At 41.2% G+C, this 23317-nt stretch overlaps 1 protein-coding gene across 1 annotated transcript in view; it reads left to right on the top strand.

The window, feature by feature from the left end:
- LOC101464297 (voltage-dependent T-type calcium channel subunit alpha-1I) overlaps window positions 1–23317 on the top strand; it is a 167166-nt gene that overhangs the window by 26858 nt on the left and 116991 nt on the right. Inside the window, exons 3-4 of the mRNA XM_014411480.3 lie at window positions 2738–2835; window positions 18039–18198. Coding sequence (XP_014266966.3) covers window positions 2738–2835; window positions 18039–18198 — 258 coding nt within the window. The remainder of the gene's footprint in view (window positions 1–2737; window positions 2836–18038; window positions 18199–23317) is intronic.

The raw sequence follows: 23317 nt of genomic DNA, 5'->3' as shown, positions 1-23317 counted from the left end.
TGAGAGGGTTTTTTGTTTTCTCATAAACAGCAACAGAATATATCCACCAGACTTTTAACGAATGCACATGAGTTTGGCAGTTTTTGTTTGGGTATTTTGTTGAGGAGGAGTAGACTCAGTTTTTGCTTTTCCTTGAAATCTCTGTTAACTTTTGTTTTTCATGTATTTATTTTTTGGAGTAATTGGATGGGGTTAGGAAAAGATTGCGGTTTTGCCATATGGGGCAACACAAAAGCAAACTACAGCCACTATACACATTACAAAAAGATAAGGTAGTTAATAAGGTTGGACATCTGGAGCACATAGACTCTTTATTTCCAAGCTGAAAAACATTGAAATTTATGGATCTGGTAAGATTTAAATGACAACAACAAGGAGTATGTGCTTAGAAATCTGTGGGGTGAGGGTCTGAAAAAATGCACAACATAAATCATTTATAACATGTAAAGCAGGGTGTTAAAAACTGATACTTGTATATAATGACATATTTTAAAAAGCAATACCTCTGAAGAGGTGTAGTTAAATGATTACACCTGTACGTGTATATGAAATGGTCAGCATTTTTTCCCCGTGTGGATATGATGGCTTTCACTGATTTGTTTCTTTTTATGTTTGTTAGCGTTATATTTTGAAATAAAGATTTGATCAAGTGTTTATTCTGCTCCACTCCCCCCACGGAAAAGTCCCCTGACAAATTGGATCACCAGCCTGTGGTCCCACATAGATGCGCTTGTCTCTGAGTAGTTTGTGAACTCTGACCGTTATTTTCATGGTCAGCGTGTTTTACTAGAGTATTTTTGCCTGATTTGTGCAGGGAGCTGAAGCAGTCCTCCGCCGCCACCTGTCACCCGCCAAGGTTATGGTAATATAATAGCAACAAGAGAGATTCATATTTCACGGCTCACCGGGTTAGATTCGTACCTAACGGATGCAATCAAGCGTGGGCAGAGGTTTGGACACCGGAGACAAGTTTTGTCGCTGGACCGCAAAGAATAAAACAAACTGTTTTGCTCACTAGGTTCACCTTTGACCTACTGTGGGCTGAGTTTGTCAATTTGAAAGCTCTGACCTGGTCAAGCGTTCCAGGCTTTATGATGATAATTTTCCCCAGCTCGACATTTGATAGAAGTCAGCAGCGCTTACAGTTCTCTAATCCCGGCAGGACTTTGACATCCAGGTTAGATCATTACAGTTTGAAACTTGTTTGAATTTTCCAACTTTAAGACCTCGCAAACATTTCAAACTGGGACACTCCCTCTGGAGCATCACTACATTCCTGCACTACCGTCAGTTTTCCGGTTATTGCACAGTCGTGCGTTAAAGGCTCTCCTCCAGGTGTGCAGGTCGAGAGGTCGAAAGTGAAAAATGTAATCTGGCTCTTTAATCACTTGAGAAAGCACCTGCTAGGCTCTCTGGCTTATCCTTGAAACGAGCATGTTATCACGGAGCTTGAATATCTTAGCAGGAGCAGAATATTTGTGTCAAATACCTGAAACTTGCCTTAGTTTCTTTTACCACGCTCTCCTGCGTCTTGATAAGAGTCCACCCCCCCACCCCCACCCTTTCTCAGCCAAAGAGCAGCTTCCTTCTGTTCAGTCAGGTGTATGCATATTGCTCTCTTCTCCCTGCCTCTCTGTTCCCAGCGTTGTAATTATCTCAAACACTTGATAAAACCCTCAGGCTCTCTCTTTCTTCCTCTCTCAATCTTGCTTTATTGCCTTCATTATAATGCACTTAATCAACCCTTGGTGCTTTCCTCACATTGGTTTCTGACCTATCCGTCACTTTCTCACGTTTTTTTCACCCCTGCCATCTCTGGCTGTTTCTCTTGCTTTCCGTCCTCTGCCCCCCACCCCCACACACTCCATTCCTCAGGCAAAAATATATTTTCCAAGTGATGAATTTGTTAGGACCAGGTGAAATAGCAAAATTCTCGATCTTTTCTTCACCTTTCTCTGTCTCTTTTATGCCATACCTAGTTTAACTTCAAGCCTGTTTACTCCCTCCACCTCCAGTCTTTGCTCCCTCGCCAGGCTCCGCTTTCATCTCTGGTGGTTGCACGTTTAATCTCCCGCACTTCATGCTTGTGTACACCTGCCAACCAACCGGTATGCACTTTGATGCATTCGCTATGTGTGCTAAAAGGTGTAACCAGTTTCCAGGGATGCTGAAGGTTTTCAGCCGTGGCCTAACATCTTTCTCCATCTCAGTCAAAAAAACACAAAAAAGTCTGTTTTTTACTGCTGGAGCAGGACTCTGCAACCTCTCCATGTTTAAAAAAAATGTATAAAGACTCCTACATTCATTATTATTATTAATGTTCGTCTGCAAACTAATGAATGTCTGTTTTGTAATTTCCAACACAGTTAAGATAATGTTACAGTATTCCACTGACCCCGTTCTTTCTTTAAATGTCTTCCATTATTAGATACACATGTTCCAGCTCATTAATTCATATTAGGCTCCGCACAGCAGGTGTCCAGCTGTGCGAGGATGTGAACAATCTTCTGTTTAGGCTTTTTTAATATTAAAAGCCCTGAAAGGAGGAGAACATTAAATCAACTTTAGCTGGAATTTCAGATGAAACTGCTTTTCTGTGAGGATCAGAGACTTTTTGGGTTGTTTTTTTTTTTTTCGGTTGGTCTTGCAGCTGTAGAACTGCAGCTGTTTTGGGAATGTTGTAGTGTGGATTTTTAGTGTGTGTTTAATTTGGATGCTTTTTTTCCCCATTTTCCAGGATGGTTGAGTACTCTCTGGACCTGCAGAACGTCAACTTCACGGCCATCAGAACAGTGAGGGTGCTGCGGCCACTCAAAGCAATTAACAGGGTGCCAAGTAAGTCGAGTCCTATAGACTGTGAACACATGATAGGCAGCCATGGCTGCATCTCCATCACTATTTTACACAAAAAGCTCTCACACCTCTTCTCTTCAACTACTCATTTCACTCTTGAAACAAACAAATTGTAGGATGACATCCATTCATGTTTTGCCATCTGTGGCTCTTATTCAGCACCATGGACAGCTGCCTGGTGAAGAAGGCTGCCCAGTAGCTGGAAAGTGTTAAACATGAGTCACTGAGCCAAAAATACCTTAACAAGGAACATGTTTGGGAGAACAAGCTATTTACTATTTATTAGCTACATTGATTAGGGCAACAATTAATTTTTACCAGTCAATAGCTTTCAAAAAAACATGACATGACATGAAAAAGGAGATGTATGGTTGGATCCCACTCCAGCTGGCCATAGTGGTTATATTTAGATTTGAGAGTAAAGTTATCCGCTAAGGTTAGCAGGCATCCATAAACTGTACCCGTGTATATTCAACACATTAAAGCAGGTACCTGTTATTTGGTTGTAAGACTAATAATGATACTAGGATGTGAGTCACCACAACTGGAGCACAGACTTGTTGGATTGGCTGTATTTCACAACAGGTCACGGCATTTGCCACACAAATCAGTTAAATTGCCCTAAAAGGCAACAAGAGCACCAACAAGGTGATGGTAGGCAAAACTCTCTATATAACACTGTCGGTGTACATGGTCCCCAAGGTTTGTGGCACAGATATTTATAAAAGCTTAAGGGAAGCTATCACATACTGTACTTTGATTTGAAACCCACTCTTTCTTCGGTTATCACTCATTAGTTTGTTTTGCCATGCGACCTCCACTTCATTGTTCGTTCATCATTCACTGTAGATTTCCAGCTAAAAAGCTGCCCTGAATGTTTAAATAAAACACAGCTTCTGGGTGGGTGCGTTCGTCGCACACACCAAATCCTGCAGCGCTGAACACGTGCCACACCATTCTTCATTCTGGAGCAAATGAGCTACATGAGAGCAACAAAACTGCAACTGTGGCCCCATATATACAACACAAACCAGCCAAATGCCTCATTGTCTTGGATGTAACTGTGCCATTTGGATCGTTTACCTGTTGTCTACGCAGCCGGGCCTTGATGTACTACCTTTGAGAAGATGCCTCGTGCATTTTGAAACAGATTTGGACAACTGCATAAAGCAACGAAATAGCTATTGGACAGCATAATAATATCTGCCTGTAAGTGCTTTCATCCTGTATGGAATTAGATTCCCGAGGACACCAAGTGTGCATGGCTATTTAAAATCCTAAAAAGTAATTTCATCCACACTCAGCAGTGCTAATCCCCCTCCCAGTCAAAGTCCTCAGCAACCCAACCTGTCAGGAAATCACCAGACATCACTGAAGTATTTTGAGTTACTAACCTTGTCACTTTGACTCCAAAAGTGCTGCTTAGTCCTTCTTGATGAGAGTAATCAGTTTGCTGCCGGTTGCTTCTGTGTCTAAATTGTGCCTAGCAGGCAATCATTTTCAGAAGCTATGAGTACTCTCTAAGTCAGATATGCTGGTGCTTGAAGTTAATGTTGTTCTGCTTCCTTTGTAATTGCTAAACCTCCCACTGCTCATAAATCTGCAACACAAACCATGCAATTTGGGGTTTTTTTCTTTAGTAAAAGCAGGTGTAACCATCTTGGTTTGTTACAGAGAATGTATGTTGATTTCTATATTTGTCACCTAATATACATGAACATGAATAAGTCATTGCCACTCATTTTTAGTTATGACTATAGTTGTTTGATGTCTTTCTCCATCCTTCTCCCTCTCTCTTTGTCCTTTTGTCTGTCTTACTATATCACTTGAGGTAAAAGGAGTTCTTAAATATCCCATTATTTTCTTTTTATCTTCTTTTCTCTGTGATCTCTCTGTCATGTTTCTGCTCTGAGCTCTTCCTTTATCACAATGTTCAGTCAGTTTCCTCCTCCTCAGTCAGTAGAGCGAGATCCCGTCTCAGATCTCAGTCATTCCCCTTCCTCCTGCTCCTTCCGCTCTTCTTGCCTCCTGTCATGTACTGTCTATTCTTTTCCATCATTTATACCTCCCTTTCTCCAAAAGCAGAAGTATGTCTTGTCCTTGCATGTCTTTGGAAGCATTGGAAAACCCTGGGATTGCACAATAACCACCTTTGTTAAACTGAAACATGAAATGACAGAAATGTCAGTGAAAAATCTAAGGCTGTCAATGTTAACGCTTTAACGTGGATTAATGCATTGTCACGATTAACGCGATTAAAATTTCCAATGCAATTAACCCATCTGAAGCACAAAATGACTCAAAATCCGTGAAATGTCCCTGTCAATTCATGTCGGGTAGCTTGTTCAAAGTTTGTCCATTCTGCACTCCTGATGTTTTCACTGCGTTAAAAATTTGAATTGCGTCAATCGTGACGCCGGATTAATCAAAGTTAACGCGTCAACGTTGACAGAAAAAACAGATTCTGTGATCTCTTTTAAAAACATTTCACAGCAGGAACAACATTATCACAACTACTCTGTTATTTATGTGTGTTACAACTTTCTCTCCATGTTGGAATTAGAAGATGTTTGAGGTCATGGCTTAATTTTAATGACCCTGCTTTGGGGATCTTCCAGATTTTCCAAATTTTATGTTGACTTTAGTCCCGAGACATAGATGGATGGATGGATGGATGGATGTTGACTTTTCTTATAGAATAAGACTGAATAAGGCTATTCCAAATAGAATGAAAAGGAAATGGAAATCAAAAATAAGAAAACAAAACAACCATAAATCTAATATAGAGGTTGCTAAAAAGGGACCAAAGAAAAGTTAGAAAGAAAAATAATTTCAGGATGCGCTCTTAGAGAGTGGGTCTCTAAGGCAAACTACCTCACTTGGTTGGCCTTTGCAAGTAATACTCTCTGTGTTTTCAGAGAAACTGTATTAGTGAGTCCATAACTAGTGTTAGCTCACTAACAACAAAATGAACTATTGTGTAAAATCCATTTGAAGTGTGATGATTTCCTGACTATAATTATATTGTTATTATTGAAGTCCTGAAAATGAAAGTCCCTGACCTTTGCAAAATTGTAAATTATAAACTAAACCATTTTTCCCGACCTACAATCAAGTTGTTCCTGACCTAAACAAACCTTACCCAAAGCACAGTCCCAGCAGGCAATTTTTAAGAGTTTTGGGAGCTGCTGACAACACTGTTGTTCTTCCAACAGAGACGTCAACTCAGAGAACACTGTATTCTACCAGAAATGACTCAGACATGTGTCAGAACACAATGATTCTTCTTTTTAATCAACGTTGGTGTCTGCGCCGGCTGTGCACAGTCATGCAATGAAGCTTCTTCATACATGTCACTTTTTCTTCCATCCATCAATCCACATTACTTTTTGTTTTCCTTTTAAAATATTAACCACAGCCAAAGTCTTTGTCAGTTCTATCTCAGTTTTTTAGATTTATAGACATGGTGGATGTTATGAGTCACTGACACTAAAAATACAGTTTTTATGTGGAAGAACTTGTTGTTTCAAAAAAGTTGTCAACTTTGCACTTCCGCCCAACAAATTAAATGTCTTAAAATGACACATAAAGTTCCAAGCTTGAAGTTTTGGTTGACCAAAGTTTGTGTTCTGAACTTTCATTGCATCCCTTAATGGCTAGCAGTCTGTTTGTGCAGGGTGGACTTAATTTGCCCGTGAATGCGTTTTTTGCTCTGTTGGCAGGGAACACAAACAATGATGAGTCACTGAAGTCTAAACCATGTTTGCAGCTGTAATCTGACATTTCTGTGAGCAGAGGGGACTTTTCTGTTCACTGAGCTTCTTCCTCTCTGTCACTCCAAAACAAAATCAAAATAAAATAAAAACAAAAAAAAAGCAAATTGGTTCTTTCATGGTGAAATGTCTAGTTTGGACACAAAAAAAAAGAGGCGGTATAGAAAAGTCACCCGACACTTTATACAATGTAGAGGATGTCAGAAAAATAAATCCCCTCACATCGGATTGATGCTCTTCTTGTGGTTTATTCTCCACCGTTTCAATAAGAACACTGCATCTGGGTTAAGCAAGGATAGGAAAGAAAGACAGGCAGGTGAGAGGAGAGGACAAAAAAGGCAGCAAGAGAGATAAATGAAGGAGGGAAGAGGGGATTATCCAGCTCCATAAAGGATAGTCGAAGATGGACGAGAGGAAGAGAGGGATGATGAGAGGAGAGATGTGGGGGGACTCAGATGAGCAGGCTATTATGATGATAGATACAGCTGTGGAAGTGCGAGCGATGGAGGGAGTCGCTGGAAGAATAGAGATAAAAAGGAGGCAAGGGACGTGGAAGACAGGCACCTGGAGAGGGGAAGATAACATGAGAAAAGGGAGGTGATTACATAGAAAAAGAGAAGAAACAACATTACCAACCCACTCATTTTCAAAAATTATAATGTAAAATGTTTTCTACAAAGTCTGCATTTCTTCGGCAGGTAGAATTAAGCAAACAGGGAGGTAAATAATATCCCAATAGCTCAGTCTGAAACCTGCACAATAACATGTCTTATGTCTGCGTTTGGATGGGTCAAAATGTATAATCATTTATAAATTATAATAATTTCATTTTGGGGAAAATATTTGAATGTGATTGCATTTTACTGTTTATAAAGGTGGAAAAAATCTCCATTTTTATTATATGTCTGTGAAGGTTCTCAGTCATCCAGGTCATCGTAGTCAAAGGAGCTTGCAAAGAAAAGCGTCTGGACTTCTTTAAGTTGCTTGAAGACGTTTCACCTCTCATCCGAGAAGCTTCTTCAGTTCTAAGGTCAAAATGGTGACCTTAGAACTAACTAATGTTTAATAATCCACATTTGACTTCAGAGCTCTATTTGTCATTAGATAAGACAAGAAGTGGTCAGTGGACAGCGGGCGACTTTAGGAGTTGGCTGCTATCCAGACTATCCAGCAAATCAGAAGATAGAATATATATTACTAGTTTTTCTGTGGCTAAACATTTTATATTAACTTTTGATTATATGTGCAAGGATAGATCTGTGTCTGTGAAGGTTCTCAGTCACCCGGGTCATTGTAATCCAAGGAGCTGGAAAGAAAAGTGTCTGAATTTCTTTAAGTTTCCTTCTTTCAGACAAAAACTGGTTCATCCCAAAGAAAAAACTCCCAAACACAAACTTAACAACATAGTGTATGCTGTACAGTGTAACAAGGAATGCTCAGACCTCTAAATCACCTCTACACCTCTACCAAACAGCCACTTCATAAACGCATGGCACATAGAAGAGCCACGTCGACCAGGACAAGTCCCGGCTGTCCATCTTCATCTAAAAGACAAAGGTCACTCCTTCGAGGACACCAGTGTTCACATTTTTGTACAGAGAAGACAGATGATTTGAAAGAAGAGTGAAAGAAGCCATCTATGTCCACTGTGAACGACCATCTTTGAACAGACGTGGTGGTTTGCGACACCAACTGTTTGCCATCTATAATCCAGTGTTGAGATCCCTTCCCAGACGCCTTAACGCCCACTCACATCCTGGGCCATCTGACCTCAGTAAATCACATGATAGGGTGGGGCTAGATTTCACAGTGGGTTCTCCCGAAACCTTAGCTGATTGTTACCTACACCAAGTCCAGATGTTTTTCTTTCCCAGCTCCTTATGTTAGATCTACTACTTTTCATAGCTACAACCAATATGGAGGAACTCATATTGCTTTCAAAGGGGAATTTCTATCAGCCTCAGGGGAACTTTGCGTTTTCTTCTAATTGGCACAAATGTGTGTGGTCTTTGTACACATAGACTTTAACTAACATCAGCAAGTTAATATTTTTGTTACCACACATAAATGCTTCCAGCATAATTTCAGCCTTTCCCTAACTCTTTATTATGTTTTTCAGTTCCCTTTTTTATAAAAACAATTAGATGTTGAAAGCACAGCATATTTTCAGTAGATTGAATAGATCTATTAATGCTCAAGTATTGGCAACACAATTGTCAACATTAACATTAAAGCACCAAGTTATTTTGTCAAGCACAGCAACACTATCCAACGAGTGAGAAGGCCAGGTTGTAACAGTGCCAGCATCGGCTGTCAAAAGCCAGTTATTTGACTCCTTTTTATTTGTTGGATGATAAAGATGCAGTTCTGTGCTTTGAATAAAGACTATTTACTGGAAAGCTCTTCGCTCCACATTGTTGGCTTTATGAGTGCAGACACACCAGTAAATGCATATGTTGTGCAGGCAGTACATGTCGCAAAAGTGCAACCAACACAAAGCCACTAAGCACTTGTGTACACACACTTTCAGGCACATAGTAACTAAGCGGACACTCTCGGAGGACGATGTGAGAACTGAACAGAGGAGTCACTTAATGGCGCTAATGGAAATTATCCATGTCGGGTTCCCACTGGTCACAGCTTAAAGGACTGGGCCTGTTTACTACATTACCCTCAACACCTCTGGGAGACATCGTATTAGCTGCCAGGGTAACGGCCATCAGGGTATTCTATGTTGTTCCCTTTTCATTTACATTCTATTTGATTCAAATCATTAAAACTATGAAGGAAACACTGGTCCTTCAGTGTAGTCAAAACTTGTGTGACTAGAACAAGTCCACTATTTTAATTTAGAATTGTTGTTATTTTGTATGTCTCGTTGTACATGTGACACATTCTCCTCTTTTCCTTTTAATTAACTGTTTTAAATGTTAATATATTCACATTAGGGTGCCTGATTTGATATTGCAGTGTTTTAAGCTTCTAGCAACTTCAAACAGACTTAATCAATCTGAAATGGGGCGTCTGTTTCAATTTGCTCAAAGAAAATCAGGTTCTCTGATTTTAGTTTGACTGCAGCTAGAATGTACTTATAGTAACTTCATTTAAATAGCATTTTTCAGGGGTAGCTAAAGTCATTAATTACAAAGGCCAAAGTAAACACTTTATTTTAAAAAAAGAAACGTCTTATCAGACACCTTGTTGTCTGGTCGAGAGGAGAATGCTTGAATTTTTGAAGAATTCAGTACCCGCATATCATCAATTATTGACATCAAAAAACCAAACTCAGCCTATATATATATATATATATATATATATATATATATATATATATATATATATATATATATATATGTGTATATATATATATATATATATATATATATATATATATATATATATGTGTGTGTATATATACACATATATATATACACACATATATATATATATATATATATATATATATATATATATATATATATGTGTGTGTATATATACACATATATATATACACACATATATATATATATACACACAAAAACACCCAGCACGCCCCTGCGGGCGGTTTATCCTTCAAGCTCGGGTCCTCTACCAGAGGCCTGGGAGCTTGAGGGTCCTGCACAGTATCTTAGCTGTTCCCAGGACTGCGCTCTTCTGGACAGAGATCTCCGATGTTGTTCCCGGGATCTGCTGGAGCCACTCGCCTAGCTTGGGAGTCACCGCACCTAGTGCTCCGATTACCACGGGGACCACCGTTACCTTCACCCTCCACATCCTCTCGAGCTCTTCTCTGAGCCCTTGGTATTTCTCCAGCTTCTCGTGTTCCTTCTTCCTGATATTGCTGTCATTCGGAACCGCTACATCGATCACTACGGCCGTCTTCTTCTGTTTGTCTACCACCACTATGTCCGGTTGGTTAGCCACCACCATTTTGTCCGTCTGTATCTGGAAGTCCCACAGGATCTTAGCTCGGTCATTCTCCACCACCCTTGGGGGCATCTCCCATTTTGACCTCGGGACTTCCAGGTTATACTCGGCACAGATGTTCCTGTACACTATGCCGGCCACTTGGTTATGGCGTTCCATGTATGCCTTGCCTCTGTGCTGTCTTTCAGTCCAGCTTTGTCCAGCCACTGGTAGGATTTCTGGATATCAGCCACCTCCTCTATCTGCCGGTGGTACATACCGTGCAGGGGCCTGTCCTTCCATGATGGTTCCTCGTCTCCCTCCTCTTTCTTGGGTTTCTGCTGCCTGAGGTATTCACTGAGCACTCGGTCAGTTGGGGCCATCTTCCCAATGTATTCTTGGATGTTCCTTGTCTCATCCTGGACTGTGGTGCTGACACTCACCAGTCCCCGGCCCCCTTCCTTCCGCTTAGCGTACAGCCTCAGGGTGCTGGACTTGGGGTGAAACCCTCCATGCATGGTCAGGAGCTTTCTTGTCTTTATGTCAGTGGCTTCTATCTCCTCCTTTGGCCAGCTTATTACCCCAGCAGGGTACCTGATCACGGGCAGGGCGTATGTGTTGATGGCCCGGATCTTGTTCTTACCATTCAGCTGACTCCTCAGGACTTGCCTGACCCTCTGCAGGTACTTGGTGGTTGCAGCCTTTCTAGCGGCCTCTTCATGGTTCCCATTTGCCTGCGGGATCCCCAGGTACTTGTAACTGTCCTCTATGTCTGCAATGTTGCCTTCTGGTAGTTCAATCCCCTCAGTTCTGACTACCTTCCCTCTCTTTGTTACCATCCGACTACACTTCTCCAGTCCGAACGACATTCCAATGTCATTGCTGTATAGCCTGGTAGTGTGGATCAGTGAATCGATGTCTCGTTCACTCTTGGCATACAGCTTGATGTCATCCATGTACAGGAGGTGGCTGACAACTGCTCCGTTCCGTAGTCGGTATCCGTAGCCAGTCTTGTTAATGATCTCACTGAGGGGGTTCAGGCCTATGCAGAACAGCAGTGGGGACAGAGCATCTCCTTGGTAGATCCCGCACTTGATGGTAACTTGTGCTATGGGCTTGGAGTTGGCCTCTAGTGTTGTACGCCACATCCCCATTGAGTTCCTGATGAAGGCTCTTAGGGTCCCATTGATCTTGTACAATTCTAGGCATTCCAGTATCCAGCTGTGGGGCATTGAGTCATAGGCCTTCTTGTAATCAATCCAGGCAGTGCACAGGTTGGTCAGTCTGGTCTTGCAGTCTCGGCTGATTGTTCTGTCTACCAGTAGCTGGTGTTTTGCACCTCTGGTATTCTTGCCAATTCCTTTCTGTGTCCCGCTCATGTATTGACCCATGTGCCTGTTCATCTTAGCCGATATGATGCCTGACAGGAGCTTCCATGTAGTACTGAGGCAGGTTATTGGTCGGTAGTTGGAGGGGACCGGTCCCTTCTTGGGGTCCTTGGGGATCAGGACCGTCCGGCCTTCAGTTAGCCATTCCGGGTGTCTTTCGTTAACTAGCAGCTGGTTCATTTGTGCTGCCAGACGCTCGTGGAGTGCAGTCAGCTTCTTCAGCCAGTAGGCGTGAACCATGTCGGGCCCTGGTGCTGTCCAACTCTTCATACTGGAGACCCTTTCTTGGATATCTGCCACTGTGATGGTTACTGGACCCTGTTCAGGGAGGTCGCTGTGGTCTGCCCTCAGATCCTCTAGCCACTGAGCATTGCCGTTATGGGTTGCATCCTTCTCCCATATGCTCTTCCAGTATTGCTCCGTCTCCAGCCTTGGTGGTGCTGTTCTCTTATTGTTCCCTTGCCACTGAGAGTACACCTTTGCTGGTTCTGTGGAGAACAGCTGGTTTATTCTCCTGCCTTCTATCTCTCTGGTGTACCTCCTCAAGCGGCTGGCCAAGGCTGTGAGTCTTTGCTTGGCAGTTTCCAAGGCCTCAGGTATGGACAGCTTGCTGTATTTCTTAGGCACCTTATTTGTCGCACCTTTCTGCAACTCCGTTAGTTGGCTAACCTCCCTCCGTGCTACTTTGATCTTGCCCTCTAGCCTCCTTCTCCATGGAGGGTACTGCCCCTTGTGGCTGTTCAACTTGTAGCCAAGCATCTCACTGATCACTGCTGCCGTATTGTAGATCAGCTTGTTAGTGTCGGTAATCGTGGTTGTAGGTATTGCCCGTAGTGCTGCATTAACATCATCTAGCAGACCTTCTGAGGGTACTTCACGTAATCTTGGTAACCGGCTACGGGGGATCCAGGTTTCAAGCTTGGCCATGATCCTATTTTTCAGGTCAGTTCCTCTCGCACTCAACGATCCTTCTCCTATCGCACTTGGGGCTATGTACCCAATCTCGGGTGGGGGTGATGATATCTCCCCCCTGACCTGGCGTCCTGACTCCTCCTTGCCGTAGCATTTGTGTTGTACCTCGTCAATCTCTAGCTGTGAGAGCAGTCCCTTCTTTCGAATGTTGGAACACTGAGCTACTAGTTGTTTCGCCGTCATTGTGGATGTTGGGTATCGAAGAATCCATAGGTCCCTCATCCTATTCATGTAGCCCCTTCCGCCGGGGTTACTTGCGTAGTAGCATTCCAACAACGCCCTGTTTTCGTCCCTTGCCCACCGATGCCTTCTTGTTCCAGTAGCCCACTTTTCGTCAGGGTGCCCTGGTTCCTCAACACCTGACGCGGACCTTGTTGATCCGGGCGACGTCCGAGCCGGCATGCCTTCATATTTATCTGTCTCGCTCATGTCTGCGGTAGGCTTGCTTAGCATAGGGGGTCTAGCCTTAGGACCCTTACTGGATACAGACGCCCCAGGCAGGAATCGAACTTGCGATCCTCTGTTCCAAAGGCGTGTAGTTTAACCACTACGCTATCCAGCTGCTATATATACACATATATATGTGTATATATGTGTATATATATATATATATATATATATGGGCGTTACTGCCCATCTCTGGTGCTGAGTATAACCTGGAAGTCCCGAGGTCAAAATGGGAGATGCCCCCAAGGGTGGTGGAGAATGACCGAGCTAAGATCCTGTGGGACTTCCAGATACAGACGGACAAAATGGTGGTGGCTAACCAACCGGACATAGTGGTGGTAGACAAACAGAAGAAGACGGCCGTAGTGATCGATGTAGCGGTTCCGAATGACAGCAATATCAGGAAGAAGGAACACGAGAAGCTGGAGAAATACCAAGGGCTCAGAGAAGAGCTCGAGAGGATGTGGAGGGTGAAGGTAACGGTGGTCCCCGTGGTAATCGGAGCACTAGGTGCGGTGACTCCCAAGCTAGGCGAGTGGCTCCAGCAGATCCCGGGAACAACATCGGAGATCTCTGTCCAGAAGAGCGCAGTCCTGGGAACAGCTAAGATACTGTGCAGGACCCTCAAGCTCCCAGGCCTCTGGTAGAGGACCCGAGCTTGAAGGATAAACCGCCCGCAGGGGCGTGCTGGGTGTTTTTATATATATATATATATATATATATATATATATATATATATATATATATATATATATATATATATATATATATTAGGGGTGCAACGATACACAAAATTCACGGTTCGGTTCGATACTTTGGTGTCACGGTTCGATATTTTTTCGATACAAAAAAAATGTTCATGCCTTTTTAATTTGTCATTTATTAAAATTATAAATATATATTTTAACTCAAAAGTACAGTTTTTAAATTTAACCCTAACCCTTGTGCGTGTTTTTTATTTTGACAGCGAATGCGCACCTGCGGACCACTTATGTGCAGCCCTGGTTATTTAGCTCGTCATATTGCAGCCACAGAAATTCTTTTGTCCATGAAACCATAAAGCTGTACTTTCTTTTTGCCTTATAGTCTGATTTGTCATAACTTCTCCGTTTTGTGGTAAGCTTTTCTTTGGCTGTCACTTCTTCACCCTGACCTGTCTTATTTGGCTCAGCAGAACTAAAATATATATCGTGCTGCTTTTACACACACACTCACATAAGCTCAGCGATTCTCTGCGCGATCAACCTCTCACATGTTTAAGCTTGCTGCGGGAGATTTCACTTGTCATGTTTGCATAGTAAGCTAACGATTAATAAGACGATGTCAGAGGAATTGGTGCACAAATTATCATCACTCACAGATCAGTGCTGTCGCTCTCTATACACAGTTAGCACGATTGCAAAGTGAAAGCAAAAAAACAAGCGCAAATTCAAACGTGATTTCAATATGTCACATATTGACAGTGGCTCACCGATGCCAATGACATAATTACCCAGCTACATTTCTGAAAGAATGCAAAAGCATTGACATATATTTTTCCTTCCTACAATGCGCTCTTCCTTCTGACTATGCTGTCTGTGTTGAGCGCTCAGTGGATCTGCGCTCGACAGTGCAGCCTAGGCGGAGTAGTCGAACGCAGATTCACTGAGCGCTCAACACAGACAGCATCGTCAGAAGAAAAGTTGATAAAATAAATTACAAATGTTGTATTGTTCGATACATATGCGTACCGAACCGAAAGCACTGTATCGAACGGTTCAATATCGATACGAATATCGTTGCACCCCTAATATATATATATATTCCCACCAAAACTAAAATCACAGAAGGGGGATTTCAATTCTCATTAGAAATGAATAATATTGTCCATGTGTGACTTACCACTTCCTGTAGCTTTGAAGAAGATTTTATACAAGAAGATAAAAAAAATTTGAACTTTGTACCCATCACTAATAGGGAAGATTCTTTCATGGTCAGACAGAAAATATACATCAGATTCAAAACACAGCTTTATTTTAAATGGAAATATCACTTTTACTGTAAACACACGGGTCAAGTTTCCAAGTCTTCTGCTTGTGTACAGCTGCACACCTCCAGTGTATGCATTCATCAAGTAAGACATCCTTTTTATTACATTATATAATGAGATCCCTGGAAGAGGATCTATGGATGGCCTTCCCCCTGACTAATCAGTTAAATGTTGTATCAATCTTCAATCCATTTTACAGATAGAATTTAACCCATGGTTTAGTTTCCCCAAGTGTTTAGCCCCAAAGTAATTGGCTGTGGGATTAGAATTAGTGAGGAGATTAGTGATTGATTAGCTAATTATGATAATACGATGAGTTATATAGAAATGGTTGTGTAAATTTCTGCACCAACTAAAGAGTGGGAGGGATGGCAGAGAATGTTTTAAGACAGGGAAAGCGATAGGTGAGACGAGGATTTGGAGTCTGTGTGCACTAATTATACAGATCCAAAGATTTTTGTGTGTTTGTGCACGTCTTCCATTTTCCAGTGGAGCTTAAGGGTATGTTGCTCATCCAATTTTAAAGCAGAACACAGAATTATCACAGTCAGCAGTGCTGCCTCTTATAAAGAGCTTAGTTTTCAAAATATAACAAAGTTAACAAGGTTTTGGTAACTGAATGACACTTTAAGCTGGCATCATTAGATCTTTTTCTAGAAAGTTGGAGATTGCTTAACCTCTGTTAGAAGGAAACATTATAGTGAAATACAAAAACTGTTTGATTAGTTCTTACCAACCTTTTCTTTCCCACACTGTTGCTGTGCTTCCTAAAATGCTTCAGTCATACAGTACGGTGCAAACGCCTTGATTTTGTGATCAGTAATTTAGTGAAATTTGGGTTAAAGTAAGGGTGTGTGTAATTCTGACGAGCATGAATATCAATATTAGGTATGATCGCATGAACTCTCTTATGCAAGATATCTTATAATTTCCCTAAGTCACATACCTGTGGAGGCATGGAGATATCCAGGAGAGAGGGGAGTCGACTTATTGACAAGAGTGTTTAACACAAGCTGGGAGAGTGAGAGGATGCCTGAGGAACGGAGAAGAGGTATACTGATACCAGAGGGATAAAGCTGATGAGCCATACACTGAAGCTGAGAGGGAAAGAGTTGTTGAAGTTTGTTGACACCAGGTGAAGAAGACAGATGATGATGAGTGAGCAGCAGTATGGCTTCGTAGCACTACAGATGTTTACTTTGAGAGTGTTAATAGAGAACTATAGAGACCATCAGAAGGAGCTGCACTGTGTTTTTGAAGCTGTGGTACTGCACGAGGAAGACATGAGTGGCAGAGAAGTATGTGAGGCTGGTGGGACATTTACAAGAACAACAAGACAGAGCTGAGGTATGAGGTGACAGATGAGGTCACGGTAGGGGTGGGATTACATCAGGGATCGGCTCTGAGCCCCTTTTTGTTTGCATTGGTGATGGACCGGTTGGCATATCAAGTCAGGCAGGAGTCTGCGTGGGTATGATGTTTGCAGATGACATTTTGTTGTGGGAGTAGGGGGCAGGTGGAAGAGAGCCTGGAGAGGTGGAGGTATGCTCTGGAGAGAAGATGAATGAAAGTCAGTAGAAACAAGACAGAATAAATGAGTGTGAATGAGAGGGAGACAGGTGTAACAATAAAGCTGCAAGGAGCAGAGGTGGTGAAGGTGTGCATGAGTTTAAATACCTGGGATCAGCCAAGCAATAAACAGAGTGTGCAAGAGAGGTGAAGGAGGAAGTGCAGGCAGGTTGGACTGAATGGAAAAGAGGTTAATTGTAACAGAAAGATAACAGTACTTGTCCAGTGTCCTTAATTTTTTAAAGACACAGTACAATGCTCACATGTGGCAAGTTTGCAGCTTACTTTGTTTGTAAATCACCTTGTTGGTTACTTGGTTGATAGTACAAAATACTATTTTATGCCAACGTGTGTTATCTTTGGCATTTTTTTACAGGTCAGCTGAAAAGAAACAAATAATGTGGTTTTACAACAAGCTGCCAAAAACAAAGGTGGTTAAGGATACAATTTGTATATACTTTTTTGCTAAGTTTTCTATCCTGAACAGAAACAACCTGGGTTCATGCCCTGAGCTGCACTAAAAGTGGTCAGACACAAGGGCTGGACTAAAAATGAGCAGCCAATGTCCAAAGAAATCCTTTGAAAGACTCTTACAAGGTTTGAGAAGACAAATAATCTCTTGACTGTGAACAAAAAGGTTGTTTTGTGTTTTTTGTGTTTTTTTTACTGTTTTATTTAAGTCAAATAGGGATTTGGGGCAAGAGTAAAGTCATTACTAGTAAATCAATAACAGAACTGCATCGATGCTTTCCAAGCTCGTAATGCTTTGTAGTGCTAATATTACTGCTGTTCAGCTCACAAAAGTTCACTAATTAAGGTCGGTTTATTACTGTATATGCATAAGTCAGCTGTGATTCGGTGCTCTCCTGCTGGTGTGTAATTACTTATAGGTATTTTTTCTCTTCATGCTGCAAATAAAATGAGTAAATGATTCCTCCTCTTTCCTCTTGTGTGCTGTTCTTTACCTGTACACAATCTTCCTATAAAGCTTCGTAGCAAGTGGATGGGAACGCCATTGCTCCGTTTAGATCATAAAGTAAAGTCAGCCATAGAGCTGTGCGGGATGTGTCATCACATAAGTATTTGTCTGTCTCTCTCCAGGCATGCGTATCCTGGTGAACCTGCTGCTCGACACACTGCCCATGCTGGGTAACGTCCTTCTCCTCTGCTTTTTCGTCTTCTTCATCTTCGGCATCATAGGAGTGCAGCTGTGGGCAGGGCTGCTGAGAAACCGCTGCTACCCCGAGGAGAACTTCACACTGTGAGTCACCGCCTACTCCGTCTGAGTGTGGAAAAGAGTGTGAGACCATGTGATGCACATTCTGTCTTCTTGAACATTAATCCCTCTGACAGGGCGTGTGTGAGTCTGACGACTACACACTGTCACCTCTGTGTGTGTTTCTTTATTACGGTAATTGTGTCAATGATGTAACTTCTTGAATAGCACATGAATCAAAATACACACTGTACCCGCAATTTATACGTGTGTCAGTTTCTGTATGTGTAAATAGGTCTGTCACCTCTCCTCTCATTACCTGCCCTCCCTCTGCGTGACTCTAGAAGATTAATTACATCATCTATTCAATTCACTCATATTTCCATAGTGTGAGATTAAGCCTCCCTCTGGCCCCGTCTCTCAAGTGCTAATATAATGAGGCTGATGGCAAACTAAAATTTGCACAAAGCAAATATCATTACCTCATAATCAAATCTGCCACTTAATTAAAAGGCTGACACTCTTCTTCACTGCTTCTCTCTCACCCATTTTCTGCCAAGTCATCAAGATTGTATCAGCGTTTCTGCAATAAACTGCAGAGACGTAGGATCGAGAAATTCCAGGTACTGTAGCTTAAACATGTTTGGCAAAATGAAATAGATGGAGAAGGGGTGACTGAACGTAACTCTTTTAGGTTTCACAATGCTGTAATATTCAAACTCACCAGACAAGGAAAGGTTATAGAAGTATCTCTAAAGACTTTAGATTCCAACACACAACCACAATTCACAGAGATCGTCTATAAATGGAAGAAATTCAAAATCATGTTCACCCTCCACAGAAACGATCGACCAACAGAGATCACACAAGAATGCGACATGTACCAGTCAATCCCAAACAACAAGACCATATTTGAACTTATTGGTTTGAATAAGATGTATTCTGTTTGAGGAAATAACACCAGTTGTCATGGAGCACTGAAATCTGAGTCATACTAGAAAATGCTGAAGGAAATGTTTAGGACATGTGCCATGGGCAAGACGGCAATTCTTGGCATATAAGTTGCACTTCAAAATCAAGCGTTAAAGTACAATATAGTTAAAGATACAGTGTCTAAAATCTTACCACTATATTCCGAGTGTCAACATATATTTATTCTGGAGGAGGCTGTAACACTTTGTGAAAGGAAAGTGATACTGAGGTAAGCTGTTGAGGATATCTTGAACTTTTCTGTCAGTAAGTGCTGCTGTTACCACTTGTTAGCTCCCGTTGGCCTCTGTTAGCAGGTGTTAGCCTCTGTTCGCTGCTATTAGATGGTGTTAAACTGTCTTTGAAGTATTGCTAGCATTGCTGGCATGACATTTAGTGAATAAATTCTCATGTGATGTGAGAATGTAATCAAACTGTTTATCAGAGGGACAGCATAATGTTAGCTGCTGTTAGCTGTTGTTCAGACTTGTTCTTGTTCTACTGACAAGTAATTGCAGCGATATCACGTTGTCACTTTTGTTAATGTTTTCACTTCTTGGGTGAAGGGGACCTTTCTCAGGTGAGAAATTACAGTTGTGATCTTTCATATCTTGCGAGTGAAGGTGCAGGCACGAATTCAAATTTGCCTCCAGTGCACATAAACACTTACGACTTCTCTTCTTCCCCATCTTTGGAGTAATAGATATGTGGCCGGTCTCTAGCCACATACATACATATTCATCACAGCCACTATATTCAAGGTGGTGAATAGCAAAAGACTGACTGTAACTGAACTTCAGAGTGACCGAGTCCAATTTTTGGCCTTTAACCAGCAGAAATTTCAAAGGAGATGAAGCAGTATAATTGCAATAAAGTTATGAATCTGAAATCGTGAATGGGAGAGCAAGCTTATAAATACATTGCTTGCAAATATATAAACAAAATGACTGCGTATGTTGTGACAAATCACCCCCTGCTCTTCGCACCCTTATTCATATACTCATCCCTCTACTTTTTAAAAATTCAAACAAATATTAGAATATTAGAAAGGGTGCAAGAAGAAAACAAATAAAAAAACTAAGAACTGATACATGCACACACTTCCTAGCTGTACAGAGTACTGTATCTGAATTTCAGAAAAGGTCTAAGCTTTAGGTGGACTGTGCCTTTATCCTTTTGCTGTTTCTTAGTTAACCTCTCTTACTACGGCGTTATTTTTGTGCCACTATTCTGAGCGCACGTAAAATAAGTTGCAGGTGCAAGTGTTGCATTTTGAGGAGAAATTTATTTTGAGCAAAGAAAAGCTAAATCTCAGTGAACAAAATTCATTGCTGCATGCAAAAAATGTATTTCAGTGTTTGCTATTATCCACACACACACACACACACACACACACACACACACACACACACACACACACACACACACACACACACACACACACACACACACACACACAATAGCAGCCCCTGTCGCTCAGTTTTTGCATTTGCACTTGCTCGCAATGTGTTGCTTGCGCTCTCAACATTTCTGCCTGTGCGCGCTCAACTCTTTCTGTACACCGTTATATTTGTGCCACAAAACCAATCACAGACTTGGATGCAAAAAAAATCTGATTGGCTGTTTTGGTCTCCAATCGGCTCGAAATGACAAAATGCAATATCCCAGAATCCATTTCGTCCAAAACTCAAACGAGGCAGTGGCGGAGGAACACAGAGTGGCGGAGTTTGAAATATTACTCTGTCTGGGTCACAAAATAAACTTTTAAGATATTTTCATGCGAGAATGGTGCTGTGTAAACTTCAAATATCTGCTTGATTCATCAAGACATCTCATATTTGCATAAGTGCTCTAAAGTTTTCAGAGATGCCTGTTACCCACCAGCTGACCGGGTGGTCACTCGGGTTAAACATGATATATAAGGCTGAACTGACAAAGAAATCACCAACTACACCACCAGGTAACAGGCATCTCCGAAAACGTTAGAGCACTTATGCATAGCACACATTTTGTGACCCAGACAGAGTAATATTTCAAACTGGTTTTGTGGCACAAATATAACGGTGTACAGAAAGAGTTGAACGCGCACCGGCAGAAATGTTGAGAGCGCAAGCAACACATTGCGAGCGAGCGCAAATGCAAAAACTGAGCGAGAGGGGCTGCTGTTGTGTGTGTGTGGATAATAGCAAACACTGAAATACATTTTTTGCACGCAGCAATGAATTTTGTTCACTGAGATTTAGCTTTTCTTTGCTCAAAATAAATTTCTCCTCAAAATGCAGCACTTGCACCTGCAACTTATTTTACGTGCGCTCAGAATAGTGGCACAAAAATAACGCCATATCTTACCTGTATAGTTTAATAGTATTGCACAGTTTATTGTATTTTTCGTATATACTTTTCAAGAGTACTGTTCCGTGTCCCAATGGCTGTGGGGTGTTTATTTTGGTTGGCGGTATCAGAAATTCAATTACTCTTCTGTCATGTTGCTTTAGTGCACAGCAAAATCTCCAGTGTTAAATTAACACTGGAGAGTGTCTATATGGGTCCACACCTCTGAGTGTTAAATTAACACTTTTGACAGTGTTATATGTTTAAAAGTAACCTAGTCAGTTTTGAAGATTAACAATGACTAACACTGAGCAGTGCTGATTTTCTAACACTGGAATATTTCTAACATTTTGAGTTATTTTCCAGTGTTAGAAAATCAGCACTGCTCAGTGTTAGCCATTGTTAATCTTCAAAACTGACTAGGTTACTTTTAAACATATAACACTGTCAAAAGTGTTAATTTAACACTCAACAGTGTTGTATTTAACACTCAGAGGTGTGGACCCATATAGACACTCTCCAGTGTTAATTTAACACTGGAGATTTTGCTGTGTGAAGTGCAAATGCTTTGTAGTAGATTTAGGCTCGTTCTCTGCTCATGGAGTACTACTTGCTTTTTTGTATTTCTGGGCATTGGACTGTGTAATGCATGTGTTTGTGCAGAGCAGCAGAAACACCAGCTGTCACTCATATGTCAGCAACCTTCAGCTTCTACCCAAAATGAAAAGTTTGGTGATTTAAAAAAGCTTGTCTTGATGCCAAGTTCTTTAATTCAGCAATTTCACAGTTCTCATGCAAAAATGTTTAATAGTTAAATTATTTTAATCATGTGTCTTTTTAGTGTAATTTCTTGAGACTCACGTGCAGACTTGATTTGATTTTTCTTTTACACTTTAATTTGGGTAGATTTAAAAAGAGACCAGAGTTAGGTTTAAGACATGCAAATGCATGGAGCAAGCATCCTCTCCATTTTAATGCCACATCTGAGAACATCTGGCTGTGGGGCCATAGCATTTGTTCCAAACATTCAGGACCCTCTGTTTAAGTCACTGGACTACATCACATGTTGAAAAATGATTTTTTTTTTTTTTTTTTTTTTTTTTTTTGTGTCCCGTTTGGATCTTTAGCCATCAGAATTGTTGTCTTAAGGCCAAGAAAGATGCCAAGCGGATTTATTTTACCAAGTGGATCATCATGGCCTTGCCATATTGGTCCATTTGATTGACCTTTATTATAATTATGAATTTATTTTATTTTCAGTTGCTACAAACTAAACTAAAATGAAAAATGATTTTCGAGTGGTACAGAGTGCATTTACATGTGAGGGAGATGGGCACCGGGGCAGTTCGTTCTGTCCATCTGATGTGAAGGTCAAACAGCAGTCTTACAACACATGGTAACCTAGGCTGTTGTCAGTATATTTTAATGCCTTTTGGTTTTGGTAGTTGTTGTTATTTTAGAAAATTGATACTACTAATACTAGTAAGGAATATTCTTTAAGTTTCATACTTTTTCTAGTTGTGAGAACCTCAGTAACAACATTTTGTGTGTTTGGCTCAAGATTCCTAATATGTGTTGTTTTAAAGTTGAATTTTAATTGGAGGCTGAATTGCCTAAAATTAATCTTAAATGCATTGGAATATTGTTAAAATCAGCTGTAAAGTAGTACTGTGTATTTAAAATCAGTTAATTGTGCCTAAGTTTGTAAGCAGTTGTTGATTTCTTCCTTTCCAGTGGAACTTGCTCCCAGTTTGGCTTCAGGAGTCAGACACCGTCTACTTTAAAGATTGGAGTTAAAATCTATCTTTTGATTTATTTAATAGGCTTAATCCAGGAACTCTGAACCATTCCTTATTTAAGTTGC

The sequence above is a fragment of the Maylandia zebra genome, linkage group LG6 (assembly GCF_041146795.1).
Source record: "Maylandia zebra isolate NMK-2024a linkage group LG6, Mzebra_GT3a, whole genome shotgun sequence".
Lineage (NCBI taxonomy): Eukaryota > Metazoa > Chordata > Actinopteri > Cichliformes > Cichlidae > Maylandia > Maylandia zebra.
The sequence above is the reverse complement of the archived record's forward strand: the minus strand, read 5'-3'. Positions and strand labels throughout refer to the sequence as shown.